The sequence below is a fragment of the Apteryx rowi genome, unplaced genomic scaffold, assembly GCF_003343035.1.
Source record: "Apteryx rowi isolate R43461 unplaced genomic scaffold, aptRow1 scaffold_77, whole genome shotgun sequence".
Lineage (NCBI taxonomy): Eukaryota > Metazoa > Chordata > Aves > Apterygiformes > Apterygidae > Apteryx > Apteryx rowi.
Window position 1 is genome coordinate 1,723,987 of NW_020451060.1, and position 17,743 is coordinate 1,741,729.

At 38.3% G+C, this 17,743-nt stretch overlaps 1 protein-coding gene across 13 annotated transcripts in view; it reads left to right on the plus strand.

The window, feature by feature from the left end:
- CUNH9orf3 (chromosome unknown C9orf3 homolog) overlaps positions 1 to 17,743 on the plus strand; it is a 204,063-nt gene that overhangs the window by 110,302 nt on the left and 76,018 nt on the right. For 10 of the 13 annotated variants that reach the window (XM_026088441.1, XM_026088440.1, XM_026088437.1 and 7 more), the window contains 2 exons: positions 13,836 to 13,898; positions 14,558 to 14,641. In XM_026088441.1, the coding sequence (XP_025944226.1) occupies positions 13,836 to 13,898; positions 14,558 to 14,641 (147 nt within the window). Of the gene's footprint in view, positions 1 to 13,835; positions 13,899 to 14,557; positions 14,642 to 15,567; positions 15,693 to 17,216; positions 17,732 to 17,743 lie in introns of those variants that run through there. The other 3 variants (XR_003257161.1, XM_026088446.1, XM_026088447.1) reach the window with 3 other exon arrangements.

Sequence of the window (17,743 nt, forward strand, 5' to 3'; positions counted from 1 at the left end):
GAGGCTAGAAAATCAAGGTGAAGGGTTTTTCTTTTTTTTTGGTGTAAAATTTTTGAAAAGAAAATTAACATTAATTAGAAGGGGGAAAGAAAAGTAAGTATTATCATGTATCATGATGTTCCGTGATTTCTTGAAGAAAGGCAATGATTTTTAATACTACGTCTTGATCACAGATAATTTTTAATACTACATCTTGATCAAGCTTTTGTTCCTGATAGAAAATTCCAAACATTGTAGAACAGCTGCTCTGAGTAGAGGGGAGAAACTAATGTTAGTTGTAAGATGCTGAACTGGCACACCAAAAGCAGATGGTCTTCTGGCATTTTACTTACAGCTGTCTCTTTGAGGATGTGTTCTTAGTAGACTAAAGAACTGAAAATAGTTTTGATTAATGTGAATACTGAACTCTCTGTTTACCTGAGTTTGTACCTTAAACTGTCCAGCATGACTAGCAAGTAGTTTCATTATCCCCTACAAGTATCTATTGGGTATACAAGCAAAACATGTAGTAAAAATATTTCCCTGTCCAGCAGGCTTGTAAATCATTGTAAATTTTCTTTAAAGACCAAAAAGATTTCCCTGGGAGTTTGGCTGCTCTGTAAAAATAACAGTGTCAACTGGAATGGTACTGATTTAGTGTTCTGCTTCCTTTGAGAATCAGCATGCTGACCTCTTCCCTCTGTCTCTCTCTTCCATCAATAACCTTTTTGATGATATACCCTTCTTGCCTTCAGCACTTCTCATGCTCTTGCCGGACTGGTCTCCACTTTATTGAAAGAAATTGAGTTGTCATTCAGTGAATAGGAAACCTTGTTCACTTAGTGCTTCATTAAATCATTGTGGTGGCAGGGAAGAAGCCCTTATTCCTGAAATCAAGACTGTAGAGGTTGCTTAGTAGCTCTCAAACATTGGTTTCTTGTATAATCTAAATATGGCTGTATTTACTGACTGTAGAACTAGAATCTAAATCTACCAGTGTGCTGTACAGGAACTGATACAGATACCCACTTAAAGTATGTAGATTGTATTTTTTCAGCCAGCTATTAACTTGGCTAACATGATGGATCAGGGCTGGCAAAGGCATATAAACCACTTGGTTACATCAGTGTGAACTACCTGCATCATAACTGGCAGCCCAGGAATACCACAGAACTGATTTATCCTCTCTCGCATGGGTTGGGAGGTGAGTAGACTAGGATGGGAGTAGAGGAAGGCTCCTCTCTGCCCCTTTGGGTTAGGTGAGAGGGCTGAGCCAGACAGGTGGTGTGAACTCTGTGGGGGTTGGAGATGGGAGTTGCAGTTGACTCTCTTTCTTAAATAGTGGAGCAACTGAGAAGCAGTTGGTGAATCTCAGTTCCTCAAGTGTCCCTAAGACAGAGCAACAGCAACCTTTGCCCTACCCTGGACTTGGCAACTTTCCGCTCATTGCCCTTATTTTGCCAACAGCAGTATAGAACCTTGTAGCATGGGAGTTAGAGACGCTCTTAGTCCTGCAGTGCATGCTCTTAGAGGGTTTGATATCATTCAGGACAAAATGTATTTGTTAGTGTTTCAGTAGATACCTACAAGAGAGAATTTGAATGAGAACAACCACATTTTAAAAACATTAAATTTACAAATAATATCTAAGACTCTATTGCCTTTGGAGATGAAACTTTCTTACTAAAGGGACTATCCTGTGTAGTGGGATAGGGAAATACACATCCAGCTGTCCATTTTGAAAATCAGGTCAAGACATAGTTCCTTTATATCTCTACCATATGTGAGTGTTTTTGTTTTATAGTGGCTCTGGTTGCTACCATGGCATTTTTTATTTTTATGTTTTGGTGGTTTCTGCTCAGGAAATTCATGTGAGTCACTGAATGTAAAGAAAACTCACTACTAGCTCATTTACAGCATTATCTACCAAAGTGTTTTTAAGCATTTTCTTCTGTGTTATATCCAAATCTATCACCTGTACACATTTGGTACTCTGTAAAATTTGATAACAAGACGGTCATGTAAAAAGAGAATTGGTAGCCCGCTTCACCAGTTCATTATCCTCATGACAATGTCTAGCTTAAGGACATTGGCTCAGTCCTTGTGCAAATGATGGATGAGGGTAACTACTATCCACTCCCCAGGCTGCTGAAGCAACATTACTTAACATCTTCACTCCAAGGGAGGAATTAGCATTTTGTATTCCTTACAGTCATCTGTCATGGTATCTGTGCAATGGAAGATACTTTACTCCTACCTGTGGCCTGTTCCATTTGCCATCCCAAATCTCCACACTCTGTGCAGGGAACCATATAAATATACTGCTTTATACTTATAACTAGAAAAACTTTAATATTTATCAATCTCTACTAGCCTTATACTCTTGGAAAGGGCATTTTGTCTTTTTCTTATCATTGGGCCAGTTTCCAAGCTCATATATACCCAGTACCAATCAAGAGTATCTCCACTAAAGTTAGGGGAGTCATACTGATAAACCAGAATTTGGCCTACTGCCTTGAAAAAAATCTGTGTGCCAAGTTACAGTTCCAAATTCTGTATTTTTTAAAGCATTAAAGTTAATCTTATAAAAAAGAGTGTGTGGTAATGACTGACCAATCCGTTCCTACACAGAAGAATGCCATAGCACAGTGGTTTCTCTTCTGGCTTGCTGTGCAATAAGGTTTTCTCACACATAAAACAATAAGCAACATAAGAGATGAAAAGCAAACATTTCTGAAATACAAGCTTTCAGAAGTTTTTTTTTTTTTCTGGGAACACATTGTGGCTGTGTTAAATAAGATGAAGCATGTTGCATTGTTGAAAATGCAGTTTATCAAATCAAGTATCAGCAACTTTCAGCATGTACTTAAGTCTCAGAGGTGACTCACCAAGGGGATTATTGCAACCTTTCATCCTGTGTGAGGCTAGTAATGACTTAACACCACTAGCTTTAGTCAATGAGTTAAGCTGGCAAGGAGTAGAGTCAGAAGAACAAAACAGCATTTAGAGCTGGAAAACACCTAAGAAATCACTTAAATCCACTTTATCCCTGCCACTGATGACTTGTTCTGTAACGCGCAGTTTCTGTTGTATTTTCCAGTCTATGTGGTCGGTTTGCCCTCATTTAATTAGAGCTTCAGACTAAAAGAGCATATTTTTTTGAGGAAGATATTCTTCTATTTTGTATAGACTTTCTTTGTTTTATGTTGTCCAGTTACTAATACCTGAATTTCTTATTTTACCCTAGACAATTAACCTTCTTAAAATATACTTTAAAATCTTTCCCCATTTTCAGCTCCATCATGCATTGTTTAACTGAGCAATAAACAAATAAATGTTAGAAAGTCTCTGAATCTCATAAATTCCCACATGTACTTTTTGAACACATTCCAGTTTCTCCACCTTTTCTTTTCCTCTGTGAAATTGCACTGTTTGATAGCAAGTTTACCTGTAAATAATAGTTTGCTATCTGTAGTGTTGCATGGGTGTGCCTATGATTTGCTACCTTGTGTTATGAAAACAATCTTCTCCAGATTCACTTCAAGTTAAAAAAGAAATATTTAGTCCACTCCTTCATAACACATATTTTCCATCAGATCTTTCAATGAAATCTAGAAGTCGTATGTGATCACATAGGTATGGGTACTAAGAGAAATACACCAAACATCCCCTCAAAATTACGAAAAAATTGCAAGAGTTGATAGCACTTCTCCCAATCTCCTTTTCTACCTCATCTTCTTATTAAAACTTAATTCTTCCACCCTGTTCTACCTTAAATAGTATTTCCTGATTAGAATAGGTACTGCCAGCAGGTATTTCAGAGTAGGTGCGGCTTCTTATGAGCATGAGAATACCACTCCATGCTTCCTAATTCCAAATGAACATTGGAATATAACCTCCTGGTACACAACTAGAAGTTTTGCCATTTAAAAAGAATTAATATTTCTTTTCCTCTCCGCACTGTTTTTTTTTTCTTCCTTAGCTTAAAGTGGTCTTCCGTGGTAAAGCTATAGTTTAAGTTCCTTCTACTAATATTATTTGTAAACCAACTACATTTCTGTAAGTATATGGTCAAGAGAATTCTTTCATTGGTGAATGTTCATTTATTCATAGTATTCTTGGTTTTGTTTGTACATTGGACATATTTGTACATTGGCTTTTGGATTGTCCTACTTGAGAAAGAAATTGATTGGACTGGAAAGGAAACTTTTAGCAAAACTTCACAAAACCATTAAAAATTGAGCAAAAATATAATTTGTAAAATCTCCCAAAACAATGCAAGTAATGTCTTTTTGTGGCTTTATAAATTTTAGGAGGATGTTATAGCAGAAGCTCAAGTACTTAGTATTATTTCTGATAAAGCAGTTTGTTACTGAGAAGGTTCCTGTCTTTCACCCTGTTGTAAACTTTATAAATTTCTTGTTTCCTTTTACTAAGACAAAATGACTGACGAAGGGATAGCTCTACAAGAGAATGCATCATAGGTTAGCTGTTACAGTCAATTACTAAGAAACCAGCCAAATCCAAGCATTTTAAAAGAATGCTCTTGTTACCATTCTGAATTACATTTATCAGTTATGTACCTAAGTTTTACAAAGCATATTAGAGAATCTTTCAGCAGAAAAATCACTCTTATTGGATCAGAGTGTAGCTTAAGGCTTGCTTGTAAGTTAATACTTTTTTTGTCATTCCTACTCATGCCTTAGGTTGTAATATTTTCTGTCTGGATGTGTATAATCACATATTGGTGGATGGTAACACTGAGTCACAAACAAGCGAAATCCTAATTATTTGTGCAGAAAAAGTACATTTGTAGACACTGACAGTGAGAATGACCTCTTAAATAGTAAAAACTCATTCAACTCAAAATTTGGGGAAAAATTTGGGAATGGGACACGAAGAGGTATAATTTTTTCTTATTTAATGAAACTTAACAGTGGCTCTGTTAGATTTCATTTCAGACTTGGCATTAAATATTAGTTACAAGGATAATGTGCTGCTGCTTAAATACTCAAGTTTACTACTCAGCTGATCTCAGAAAATTTTTTTTTAATCTGAACATGGAGACTTGTGTGTGCGTTTTCATATCATTGCAGAGAATATAATTGATTGATATTTGAACTTTAATGAGTTGATAATTGAGAAGTAATCTGAAAAAAGCTTAATTGCTACTTTGAAAGAAGTACTTATTCTTGTACTTGGAAAGCATACTTTGAAAAATAGACACTTCCCCTCAATGAAAATGGTTTCCTTTGGACATTAACCTGCTTGTCAACCGGAAGATTTGAAAGAGCCTTCAAAAGTTCTTAAAATTTTAAATTAGCATAGATCAACAATATAAATTGATTAATGGAATCTCTAATGACAACAAGCACAATAAGAAAAATCTTTATGAATATTAATCATTGGTGCTTTATTTCTTCAGAAATTAGCAATTGTACTACCAGCATTGCATTCCGTTTTCTCAGAAGAGAAGATGGGATTTTGGAAAGTGTAAAAATGATATGAAACAAACTGTATAGTACTGTAGGGTGCATAAATGTCAGATGAATCATGAAGAGAAACAAACCAAGACAGATTGCCCAAACAGGCTTTCTCTCTATGCTGTTGACTCTTTGAAAGACTTTTTATCTAAAGTCTGTCCTTCTGAAAGTCTTTCTAGATAGAGAAATATGAGAGCTAAGGTCAAAATTAGGGACCTATGTGTAGAATTCAGTGCAGAAAGTATTTTGTTTGTGGCAAATTATCAAATAAGCTGTCTGGGATGTCATTATTTAAATAAGCCTTAAACTGATCTAAAGTTATTCATGTAAAATAGACTTGTAATTTATTTTGCTTTTCCTATAGAACGTACTTAATAAACTGTTAAATAAGGCCCAACACTGGTATATTTTGGTTTGTTGAATAGCACAAAAATATAGGAAAATGGATTGCATAAAACGATACATCATTAAATGTCAGTAATGACCCAAACTTAATTCAGAACTCTTCAAGTTTATTTTCTAACAAACCAGGCATAGCTTAGAAAATTGTTACAGTTTTGGAGAGTTTGGGGTAAGTTTCTTCAGCGTTGCATGTGATTGCTGGGTTTAGGAGTAAAATATAGAGACACGACTCACGATCAGAATAGCACTGTTACGAATTATTCTGTGATCACATTCTATAATTGGAAAACATGATGCCTCAGGTTAGGCACCTACATCCTCCTTAATAAGTGGATGTATAGATTGAATATGAATGTTCAGTATTAAATGTTAATTTTGAAAATATGGGCTATAACATTTCGATGCCTCTGTTTTTCTGATTTCTAAAGTGAAATTTAAAATATTTTACAGCTGTTTTAGGAGACTTAATTTAGCCGTTAATTGAGTAATGCAGAAAAAAATGCTTTTGAGATTCTCAACTGGGACTGTGAATCTGCACTAAGGCATATTTCACTGGATTTAGTTTAATGACCTGCTAAAACATTGGCTTACCTCTTCAGTCAAAAGTCAGATTTTCACAAACATCTTTCTGTTTTTCTTTAGGCTACCTTTCAGCATTATTTATTTATTTATTTATTTATTTATTTATATCCAGCTCTGAGGTACAATAATAGTTGTATAGTAAATCTGAACGAGTAATAGCTTGTTCAGAAAGCTGAAGTGCATTTGAAATAAATGTTCCATTTCTAAGGTAAACGTGGACTGGATTCCTCAGGTTTGTTCATTAGAATCTGTTTTAAGTTTAATAAATCTCTAGCAGTCCTTCTGGTTCCCTTTTCCTGTTAATTGCATTGCTGAACACAAAAGCTGTGTTATGTGCAGAATGACTGAGCTTATCCCTACTAGAAAGGAGTTATGTTTGGTATCTAAAGAACAATAAGGTTTTGCTGCCTGGCTGATCAATGCTGGATCAAGTTCACATTCCCAAGCTCCCACTCTCCCACCTACATATGCAGGGGGTGGAAACATAGCAAAGAGAGGGAGGACAGGTCCTTTTTTGCACAGAGATGTTGAACTGAGACTTGCCTAATATGGACACAGATGGGCTTGCACAGCAATAAACAATAATTTTAATCCATTCCTTGTAAAAACATCCGAAGAAAAGCACAGAAGTTAGCAACCAATTAATTTCTACCCTACCCATTGTTTTCTTTAGACAATGGAAACAGTTCATAGAGACTTAAATATTTTGCTAGTACCTTGCAAGAAAACAGCTTTTCTATATTAATTAGGAAAGAGTAGCCTTCCAAATGGCTGAAATGAGTCCCTTATAGGTAGTTTTAGTGCATTGGATGCAGGATATGAAATAACCAGAAATCAAATGCTACTTTAAGAAATAATATTTGAGATATTTTTAGTGCAGGAGGATAGAGATTTGCCCATGAAGCTGGGGTAAAAATTGTATGTGAAAAGAATATGATGCCACCTACTCAGTGGTCTAGGATTTTTAAAAGAAACACTCATATTACTGTTTAATAGCCTGGAAAAAATCCCTGTTTTCTGAGCTTTTAGAGAGACATGCTTGTGATTGGAAGGAATTAATATATAGGGGAGATTTCTCATGCATATGTATAAACACATATCACATATCTGAAGTCCATGTAGCCCTAGGTAATGCTGACTTTCATTTCTCAATATAGTAATTCCTAGTGATGCTTACAAATGAATTCTGAATGATTCCTGGCAGAGGTGAAATTTGGGCTCTTTCTGTGGGTGAGAAGACCTGGAAAATTGTGACTTGCTGATTCATGCAGTGCTCCAGTCAGAAACTCACAGTGATCTCGAAGGCTGAGAGTGTGCCATTGCATTCCCAGCTGGCCGAAGTTGGGGCTGGGAGCTTTTGCTTTTGAACCCAGTGCTTCTTTCACACGTTCTGCAAAAACATTGAGCCACCGAAGTGGTTGGTATCTCCCTCTAGAGAGCATATTTCAACAAGATCATGTCATGGTTTTCATTCCATCTCCACAAGTTCCATAAATGTTGTTGTGACTAATACAAAGATCTCTTCTGGTTTATATTACCTACAGTCTTATCTACCTACTCTTGTCATTCAGTAGTGCTTCACAGTCAGACTAAAGGTATAGATGATCACCAGCTTCTGTTTAATCACAGAGAAAATAAATGATTCTTCTAAAACTTATTCCATCTCCATAAGAAAGGGGTATTTTTCCAAGACGCTTTAACTATTCCGTAGGCCCCCAATGAAATCTTAATGCCAAAGTGAACATGTCTAGTGAAAGATAGGTTTGAAAGGTCTGTTGGCTGACAAAGCTATTGCTCAAAATAAAAATGAGCAGTAAAGGTCATGGTTCAGCTTATGGTTATTATCCTTAGCATATGGGCTAACAGGATTTCATGGCCAGAGGGCTAATTGACTTTTGCCTTGAATATGTTTCTTTACCAGAGCTGTTGGTAGGGCTTTTTATTGCTTCAAGAGATCCCTAAGACTCCAGGATCAGTAGATCTCTGAAAGACACTTTTACATTTAAATTTTAAGGTAGTTTTCAGGGAGAAATAAGGAGTGCTTCATTTTCTTCCAGTCTCTTTAGAGTGGAGAAGGAAGGAAAACACTATTTGTCACACCAGTGGTGATTTTCAGGACTGGCCAGTATCTGTGTTCCGGCATGTTTGTTATCTTTGGTTTTTTTCTGTAATTTCCAAAAAAACAAAGGGCTTTCAAAGTCTTATGTAGTTTTGGCCAGCCAGAACTACCCATTGCCTACCAAGATCTCACTGTTGGATGGAGCTAAAGAGAATTTTATAGAGGATTCTCTTATGTCAAAGATACTTAAGCCCTAGTCCTTGTCCTCTGGATTCAAAATGTCTGGCTTCAAATTATTTTTAAATTGAAAGAAGAAAGAGCCAACCTGAAATCTCTGAAATCTGAGGTCACATTTTCATCCATGATTAAAAATCACTATATCTTACAAATTGTCCTGCTTCTTCTAGAGCAAGATGCTGCAATTTACATTCTGGACTGTGCTGCTGAAGGCTCCCAGCACATGGCAATACTTCTCAAACAGAAGGGCCTAAATATAAAAAAAGATAATCTACTTTTGCACTTGCTCCAGAGAGGCACCCATGTGGGAGTAAGAGCACCAGGTAAAATCAGGAGAGACAAAAAAATAAAAATAAAAAAAGTACTGTAGCATATTCTATAAATGATATATAACTATATATATAAAATATATAGGTGCTCACAGGTATTTTCTTTATTAGATTATGAATCTAATCTTGGACTGAATAGGTGACTACAGTGATTCATCTCTACCAAGGAACTTTCTCCCTAAGGCAGGGTTGCAAATGTGGATATGAAGGATGTATTTGTAGTACCGCTGTGAAAAAATGTTCATGACACAGTATTTGAAAATCATGTTGTGGCATGAATGTGTTTTTCAAAGAGGTGCTGAAAGAACATCCTTAAAGTTATTGTTTCAACAGGTTTTGTCTCTTGGAGGTAGAGATATTTTTCAGGAAGGGCAAGTTTCACCTGAAAATAATGTCTCTGTATAGGGGTGCGTCGTGGAAGAATATTAGACAGAGCATACTGATCCCAAAAGAGAGTGTTTGCACCACCACAGACTCTTGGCAGAATTAGAGCATTTGGATTTTTCTGCATCAATCTAAATGACCAAGACACACTTCCTAAAATACAGTTAATCTCGAGAACAACTTGATCTTTCATTTCAGTGAATAAAGCTGTCACCATGAAAACTGCACCAATTCACTTGGAGGACTTGCTGTTCCTAGAGAGGCACATTCTTGACTTGACTTCTTTTTCAGTAGTTTTCATCAACCACTGATGTACTCTTTCTTGCAAGTACAGGTTGCAATGTGAATGCACCAGCCAACCTATTATTTTCAGTTGTAGCCCACTGCTTATTAGCTTCTCTGCCAAAGTCTGGTAATAGTGGTGCTTTAAAACCCTTGTAATCATTGCCCTGCGGAATACAGGCTAATGTTTCAAGCCATTATTAATCATCTTGTGAGCTGCTGGATAAAATACTTTTTGAATTTTCAGTTTCTGGACCCTTTTACAAATGTTGGAAGCCAGGTCCTTTCCACTGAACCAGCTTTCGGATTGCACAGACTGCGGAGGGCACCTCTTATTCTCAGTTTCCAAATAAGTTAATTTTCCACCTTAGACTAGTGTTCTCAAGCTTTTTTGCAATAAATTTTCTGTGTGGTAGAAAAACAGTTATATACCTTATATCCTAATTCCTTTAAAAAGCTTTGCTTTAGTTTTCTAAAAGAAAAAGAAATTTTATTGATTTCACAGAGGTGATCATATCATCCTTTAAAAATAGTCAGTACGGCTCTATTTCCATAGATTGAAACTGAGTGGGAGTCCATTTTTTGTGTATGTTATATGGGAAGGCATAGGAAGGTGCAAAATCCCAAATTGTATACTGGCAGAGCCAGTTAGATCCCCTAGGAAAAAAACATACGACTGTAAAATCTTTAGACAACTCTTCTGTGCTCTTGCTGGTGTCCACGTAGATCTGAATATATAAAAATGGGTTTGTATGCCTGGTATAAAACTCAGTAATTGAGAGGAAAATCAAATCTCTAGAGAGGAGAGGTTGGAAAATATGACTCAACTGAATTACTTTTCTGTTTTCTCCACTTTGCAGAAGCTCTTCTGAAATTCATTTACAGTAAATATTTTTATTCCATTTTCCTTTCCATTTTTTTATTTTTGCCTTCCAGTATCTGAGAACTATTGGCAAGTCAACAAAACAGGGCACTGATTCAGTATTCATCTTAGATAAGATGACCTTCTTATTTTATCAATATTGGATGCTTTAGCATTAGAGCAGTACAGACCAACTGAAGTTATAGATAGTTTATGCAGAAGAAGACTGCATGGTAGTTTTTCACAAAATCAAGAAGTGTCACTAATGGCCATCACAGCCTGAACAGCCAGGGTTTTTTTCAATTTAAAATGAAACAGTTGCCTGTTGCACAAATATCCTATTGTTTTCTAAACTATGTACAATCCTGAAAGTTCATTGTATGCTTGGGATCTGGTTTGACTTGAAAAGTAGCGGATGTAAATTATTGCCTAAGTTATGTACCAGAATATTGGGCCTGTCTTCACCCAATTGGTAGAAAGTGCTACCTCCTCCCACATACTTCAAAATTCAGTTATATTTAATCCTACTGCTGCAAGAGTAAAGGATCCTAGCATGCTTTGAAATGTATAAATGCTTGTTCAAATCAAATTGTTACATAGGACAGCTCCATTAGGAATGCATGGAAGAATGTCTTCCCAATTAAAGAAGGATATGCACGACTGACTAATCCCTTCACTTCAGTTGTGAGGGGATTCAAGTATGACAGGTCAGTCTCATGTGGCACAGCACACAGGACTGCTGATGGAGGGCTATGCAGTCATTCTCCCTTCAAGTCAGGATTTACCATTTTGGTCTGTCTCCCTTGCACCTCCTGTAAAGTCTTTCCTTCCAGGAATAAGTAAGAATGCAGTAGGAGACCAGCTGTTCATAACAGCATAATCCTTTCTTTTCTCTCTCCCTCTTTCATTTTCCAAGCAAATTTTCCTAGTCTGCTCATGAGGTAAATCTTATTGAAGCATCAATAAGTAGAGTTAACGGCTGACTGCACAGCCGGTGTGCTACGACCACAGCTTGTTAGGCGCACCCTATTTCTCTCACTGCTTGCTCTCCTCAGCAGTCTGCTTGGGGCTGCACGTTGGCTCTTCTCTTACACTACGTCGCAATCATCTTGCAGTAGAGACTCTTCAAGTTGCGATGCGCACAGCGCCTAGCAAAAGGGAACCCCCGGTGTTGGCTCCACCAGGTATATTACCATTTTTTTTAAAGTTGCTAAAAATTCCTGTTGAGTTTCCTCAACAGCTGTGCAGCTCTTAAGATGAAAACAGGAGCTAGTTCTGAGTTTTAGCACACATTGCATTTGCTTGTTCAGGAATTTTTGTCCTCAGGGTCTGCAGGTCTGAAAATCAAGGTCTCCTGTAACTTCTTTTCCCCCTAGTTTTCTCCAAACTTTTGACAGGAAAGGAGGTGTAATTCTTTAAAGTATTTTGGGAAACATCAGTTTTGCTGTTTCTATGACCCAGTCCTTCCCATAACTTTTTCTGTGGAAATGAAATATCTAATCTGTTAACTGATTCAAGGGAGCATTGTTTTTTAGGTAGTTGCATTAATTTGTGTTTGCCATTAACATCAATTTCTGGTCATATTCTTGTTCATTCTCTTTGAACTATGCTCTGCTATTCTTTCTTCATTCAAACACAGAGTTCAAGAGTCAATTTATAGCAGCTTTCAGAACTATCCTTTAGCAGTAGATCTGTTGCAGTTTTACAATATAAAAAATATGCTGTCGATACCTGTTTTAAGTAGACCTGTTGTGAGTGTGAAATAAAGGGCCCCAATAAGGTTTTATACTGTGATATCTCTATAAGAAGTTCTTCTTTGTATAATACTTCATGGTGAAGTTGCTTCTATTTAAAGCATTGAGTTTGATCTTGGCTTTGATCTAAAGCTTTTGATCTTGAAAGAAGGATGTTGTGGCAGTAAAACAAAAAGGGTAGGAGTTTTTTTTTTTTTTTTTTAAGTGATAAAGTTAAAGGGATACTGTCAAGATTTAGTAGGCCCTAATTGGACTTACCTTTATTTACTTACATCTGTTTGCAAAGCCCATCTAATTCTATATGTGGGAGGGTTTGCTCAAACAAATGCTTTGATGAGCCTTTTTCTTTTACAAGAGCATAGATTTTCTTTTGAAGCTTTCAGGGAATTGTCATATATTGGCATATATAGCACAGAGTAGAAATTATTTTTAAAAACCTGAAAATACCATACCAACATCATTTTAATCATACCAGATAGGCACAGTCTGCCTTTTTTGTGTCCTTTGCTTTAAATGCTAAGTACTGCAAAAGCTTTTAATAATGTCCTAAGAGCTTCTACTATTCAAATTGTCCATGGCCTACAGTAGTTGAGCCTCTCCCATCACCGTGGAGTTTGAATGCCCTGTTAGAAGAGGTGCACAGGCATCTGTTGAAGTCCCAAGCCTGAATTTCATCACCCGCTTGCTGTCTCTGTTGAACAAAGTGCTTAACTGAGGCCTAAGTAAGGGGCTTGTTGCACTGCCATATGAATAAAAAGCTGGTCTGTGTCTTGCTTTTAAGATGCGTTTCAGAGCTAATGAGGTAGCAGGAGGTTATTTTGGGTTCCTTAGGTGTCAAGAAAGCGGTGGGGCAAAGTTTTAGGCGCTCGATGGTGGCGCTGCTTTCTGCCCGTTCCCTGCGGGGGCCGCGGGCAGCAGCGGCGAGGGTGTGCGGGGCGGGTGGCGGCGAGGGGCCCTCGCTCCGGGCAGCGGCGGCGCTCGCCCCCTCGGCCCGGCCCGGCCCGGCCCGGGTCCCCCCGCGGCCGCCGCTGCGCGGGCGGCGCCGTGGCGCTCCTTGGGCTCGCGCGGCGGCCGTTACCGCGCGGCGGCCGTTGGTGGTGGCGCCGCGAGCCCGGCGGGCAGGGCCGGGAGCCGCCCGCCCCTACGTCTTTAAGGCAGGCTCCTCCTCTCCGCCGGGCTCCGGGGGGCCGGAGCACGGGGGCGGGGGACCCCGCGGAGGTGTTTCATTTCCTACCGAGGGCTGCGGTGCGCCGCGGCCGGGCGCGGGCATGGGCGCGGGCGCGGCGGGCCGAGGCGGGAGCGCGGCTCCAGGTAATGCGGAGACCGGGCCGGTGGGGGCGGTGGGTCGGGGCCGGCTCCCTGCGGCGCGCCCCATCCTGTCCCGTCCCGTCGCGTCGCGTCGCGTCGCAGAGCCCGGCGGGGAGGGAAACGCGGGGCTCTGCGGGCGAGCCCGCCTCAACGTGCGCTTTCTCCCCCGTATAGCCTTTGCTGGAGGAGGGTGAGACTTGGAAGGAGTGTCAGCTCGTCCAGCAAGTGAGCGGCGAGGTGAGGAGAAAACCTTCTTTCGCAGTTGTTCAGTGTTTTCTGTGTACCGTTTTTCCCCCTTGTGTCCTTCCTCCCTTGCGGATCTCCTCCTCGAGTTTTCCACCTGACACCCTCACCCTTCCTCGCTTTTGCCTTAAAAATCATTGTTTTCATATTAAGAATATAAATATTTGTGTGTGAAAGACTAGGGGTTATTACTGACTCTCCCGTCATCCAAAATTGGCGTTGGTAGTTGAGTGGATGGCTGGAAATAAATGTTACTTGAAGCATGAGGTGTAAGGAATAGAGTAGAGATTTTCCCTAGGGTTTTTGCACGCCACAATGATAACTTGACATTTGGCAAACTGGTCTGGCATCAGGCATTTTCTTTTTGCTAGAAAACTTAAGCTGGGAGCTGTAAGTTTGCTTTAGTAACAAGCAGAAGGAACAATATTGCTGCATAAGATGAAGAACACCACTTCATCCTTTGACCATGCCACAAGTGACTAACCAGATTACTTAAGACCATGTCATTCTAGACTGGAAAAGTGTTTTCCCTCTTTCCAATGAAGCAATGGAAAAATGTGTCTTGAGTCTGTTTATGGTTTCTTACTAATGCTGTGTAGCTGCACTCAGGTTGCATCTTCTTCCTTAAAAAGCGCTATGGTTTTGAACTCCAGGTGACAAAATGGATTCAGACAAACCAGAGGATCAGAAAAAGCAGCAAAAAGAAAAGAAAGCAAGATGAAGTCATTTTCCAGAAGGTAGGGGTTCATGATGTGCATTTGTGTAGTGGGACAAAGGGCAGCACATCTGAAAAGCTTTCAGAGGATGCCCTTTTAAGCACTAAAGAGACATTCTTAAGCTTCTTTGACAAGGTGATGGTAAAAGGGTATTAGTTACTGATACAGTTTGATGTATTATTATACATTTGCTATGGAAAGAAATAAATAATCTTTCAAGAGCTCTGTAATTTAGAAGACAAAATTTCCATACATTTATATTTAATATGAATGTTCTGAGAGAGAAAGATAAGAAGGGTTTAATCAGAAAAAGCAATAGTACTTGAGAGCTTTTGACAAAATATGCACCATTATTTGCAAACCTTAAGATACTGTTAATTGAGAAACAGTTTTCTTGGTAGGTATTGGGACAATAATAGATAAGTACATAGAAAGAAATGCTCTGTCTATGCTGTTGACACTTTATTTAGAGGATGTGTTTGGAAGTCTTCTAGCTGCAGTGTAAGGGAATTCATGAAAATGTGCCTTGATGGTTATTCTAAAAAATTATTTCAGAAGATTTAAAAAATTGACTACAAGCTAAATTAACTCAAAATATTTTTAAATAAATGATTTTTGATTAGCTATTCTGAAACATGCATTCTATAATGCTGGCTATTTAAATCACAATATGGCAAGGTAAGTAACTAGCTGAGACTGGCATTAAATAGTTGTTTTCTATCTTCTGAAGAAAAAAATGCTGTCTCAAATACTGATCATTAATGAATAAAGATGCATTTCCAATGTATTACCAGTAGTATGATTTTTGCTTGTCTCAGTTTTACAAACAAGTTTTTAATTTTTTTTTTAAACTCTTGTTACCTTTAAAGGATTAAAATAGCAGTGTGTTGTTTTGCTGTTTCGACAGTGCTTCTAGAATGTATGATGAATCATTGCTCTTTCTGTAGCCAAATTCTTGCTGATAGCATGGCTGCCAACTCCTGGGATGTGTTGCCTTAGTATGGGCATTGCAGTATTTGACAAATGTCTACAAAGTGCATTGTTGTGTGGGGGTGATTTACCAGCTCCATGGTGAGTTAAAAAAATGCCAGATTGCATCCTTTAATTCACTACTTCTTTTATTTTGTAGCTGGGATACACCGTTTAGGAAAATATGCTCTGTATTGTCATAGTTTAGAGATGTGATCTAAACAGAGATAGCAATAAACGGTTGCACCAAATAGTTCTTTTCTGTTTGCTTTTCCGTATGTGAATATGAAGCATGTATGTTTAGCATTTGTATTTAGGATCACTTTATATTAAGATGGTGAAGGCTTTTTTAATGTTAAAAAATATATCATCATGCAACTTTGCTAACTTGAGCAAAATCATGCATTGAAGGTACAAATAACCCTAATATAAGTTACAGTTTGCATAGTTTGAGATATTTTTTAAATTAAACAAAATAGGCTTACTGCTATATCTTTGACAGTAGGCTTAAAAGTACCTTATACAGTTACACCTTTTTCATCTCTTTTTATAGGAAAAAGCTTCCTCACTGTGAACCCCTCTGTACTGATAAAATTCCACTTGCAGTAGAGGGGTCATTCTGCTCTTACTGTTCCAAGGTTTGTGAGAAAGAACTCTAGCTTATAGACTAGTCATATTAGAAATGCAAAAAATAATGTTTAAAAATAAGGTCTACTCACTGTAAAATTAACTGAAAGTGCAGGGATTCTTCTAATAGTAATTATTTGTGAGAACTGTGAGCAGAAGTGTAAATTAAAATTAATGGCAAGAATATGCGTTGTCTTCTAAGATCCATAAGTGTTAATAGGTCTTGGAAACTCAGTGCAGATCCAGAGAACTGCAGCGACAGGGTACTCAACCCAAGAGGAAGGAGAAGGGGAGCTTAGCACTGAGCTTCTGTTTGGTCCTGCAACCATTGACTGAGCGCTGAGGGTAGGGTTCCTTGGGTTCCTCAGAAGTGTGGTCATTGCAATGAATACTCTTCCAACAGAGTTAGGGACAAGAAGAGAAAAGGGGAGAGAGGTCTCTCTGGTGCTGGCAGAGCTTTATTGGATTACTTGGATTCAGATTTGGTTCCAACAAAAAGTTTCCAGCATGGACTGCCCACCTGATGTAGTTGGTGTCCCATCAGTGTGGTTGGTGCTAACCTCTGTTTCACTGGAATTCCAGATTTTTAGCTGTGTCCATATTGGTTTATATCAGAAATGACATCATACAGCAGTATGAAATACTTCTGGGGAAAAATAAGAGAAAGAGAAAAGAGAGAAGATACATAACGAAAAAGGAAGGGGCCATTGAAGAAAGTAGTAGAGGTAGGAATAAAACCATGGAGTGATAAGAGGGAGATGAGAAGCAGAGCAAATAAGTAAACAGAAAAGTCGAAGAGTTGATACCAGCCTCGTTACGCTCATGTAAGTGTACTTAAAGTAAGGTTACTGATGTACTTTGCCACAGCTTGAAAACTGAACTGTGTGTTGATCTTGCTTATCCTTCCAGAACATGCGCTAACTTATTAAATATAGCCTCTAAATTTCTCTGTTCCTGTGCTGTCCGATTTTCCTCTATCATTTTTATTTCTTTATGATAGGAAACTCCATTTCTAATACAAGATGGATGACTTTGCTATACTGAGACACTGCAAAATCAAAGCAACTGCTTCTGCATCCAAGTACAAAATCTAGAACAGAGAGATAACTCTTTCTGTGTGGATAAGTGAAACAGAATTGTGGAGGAAAGGTTGCTGACAACTGCCTGGGAATTGCTTCTTGAAAAAAGTTGCCTTCTAAAGAGTTAAATTTTTAGGAGCTGGCTTTACATATGCGTAAATGTATTTAAAGAACATTTGAAGATACCATGCGTTGGATGAGAACTCTGTAACTGGTAACGTTAACTGTACCGAAGGGGCATGTGAACCAGTGGGGAAGCTTGTGTAGAAAGGTGTGGTGCTGTTCTCCGCTGTGGACCCAAGCGCAGTGGATTACAGCAGTGTAACAAATCCCATAGGTGAGAAAGACTTTCTAGATAAGTAACTAAAAGATCCTTTTCTTCTGCTTTCTTCTCTTCTCTTCTCTCTTTTTTTTTAATTCTTTGTTTTTTTCTATTTCAGACCTTCTT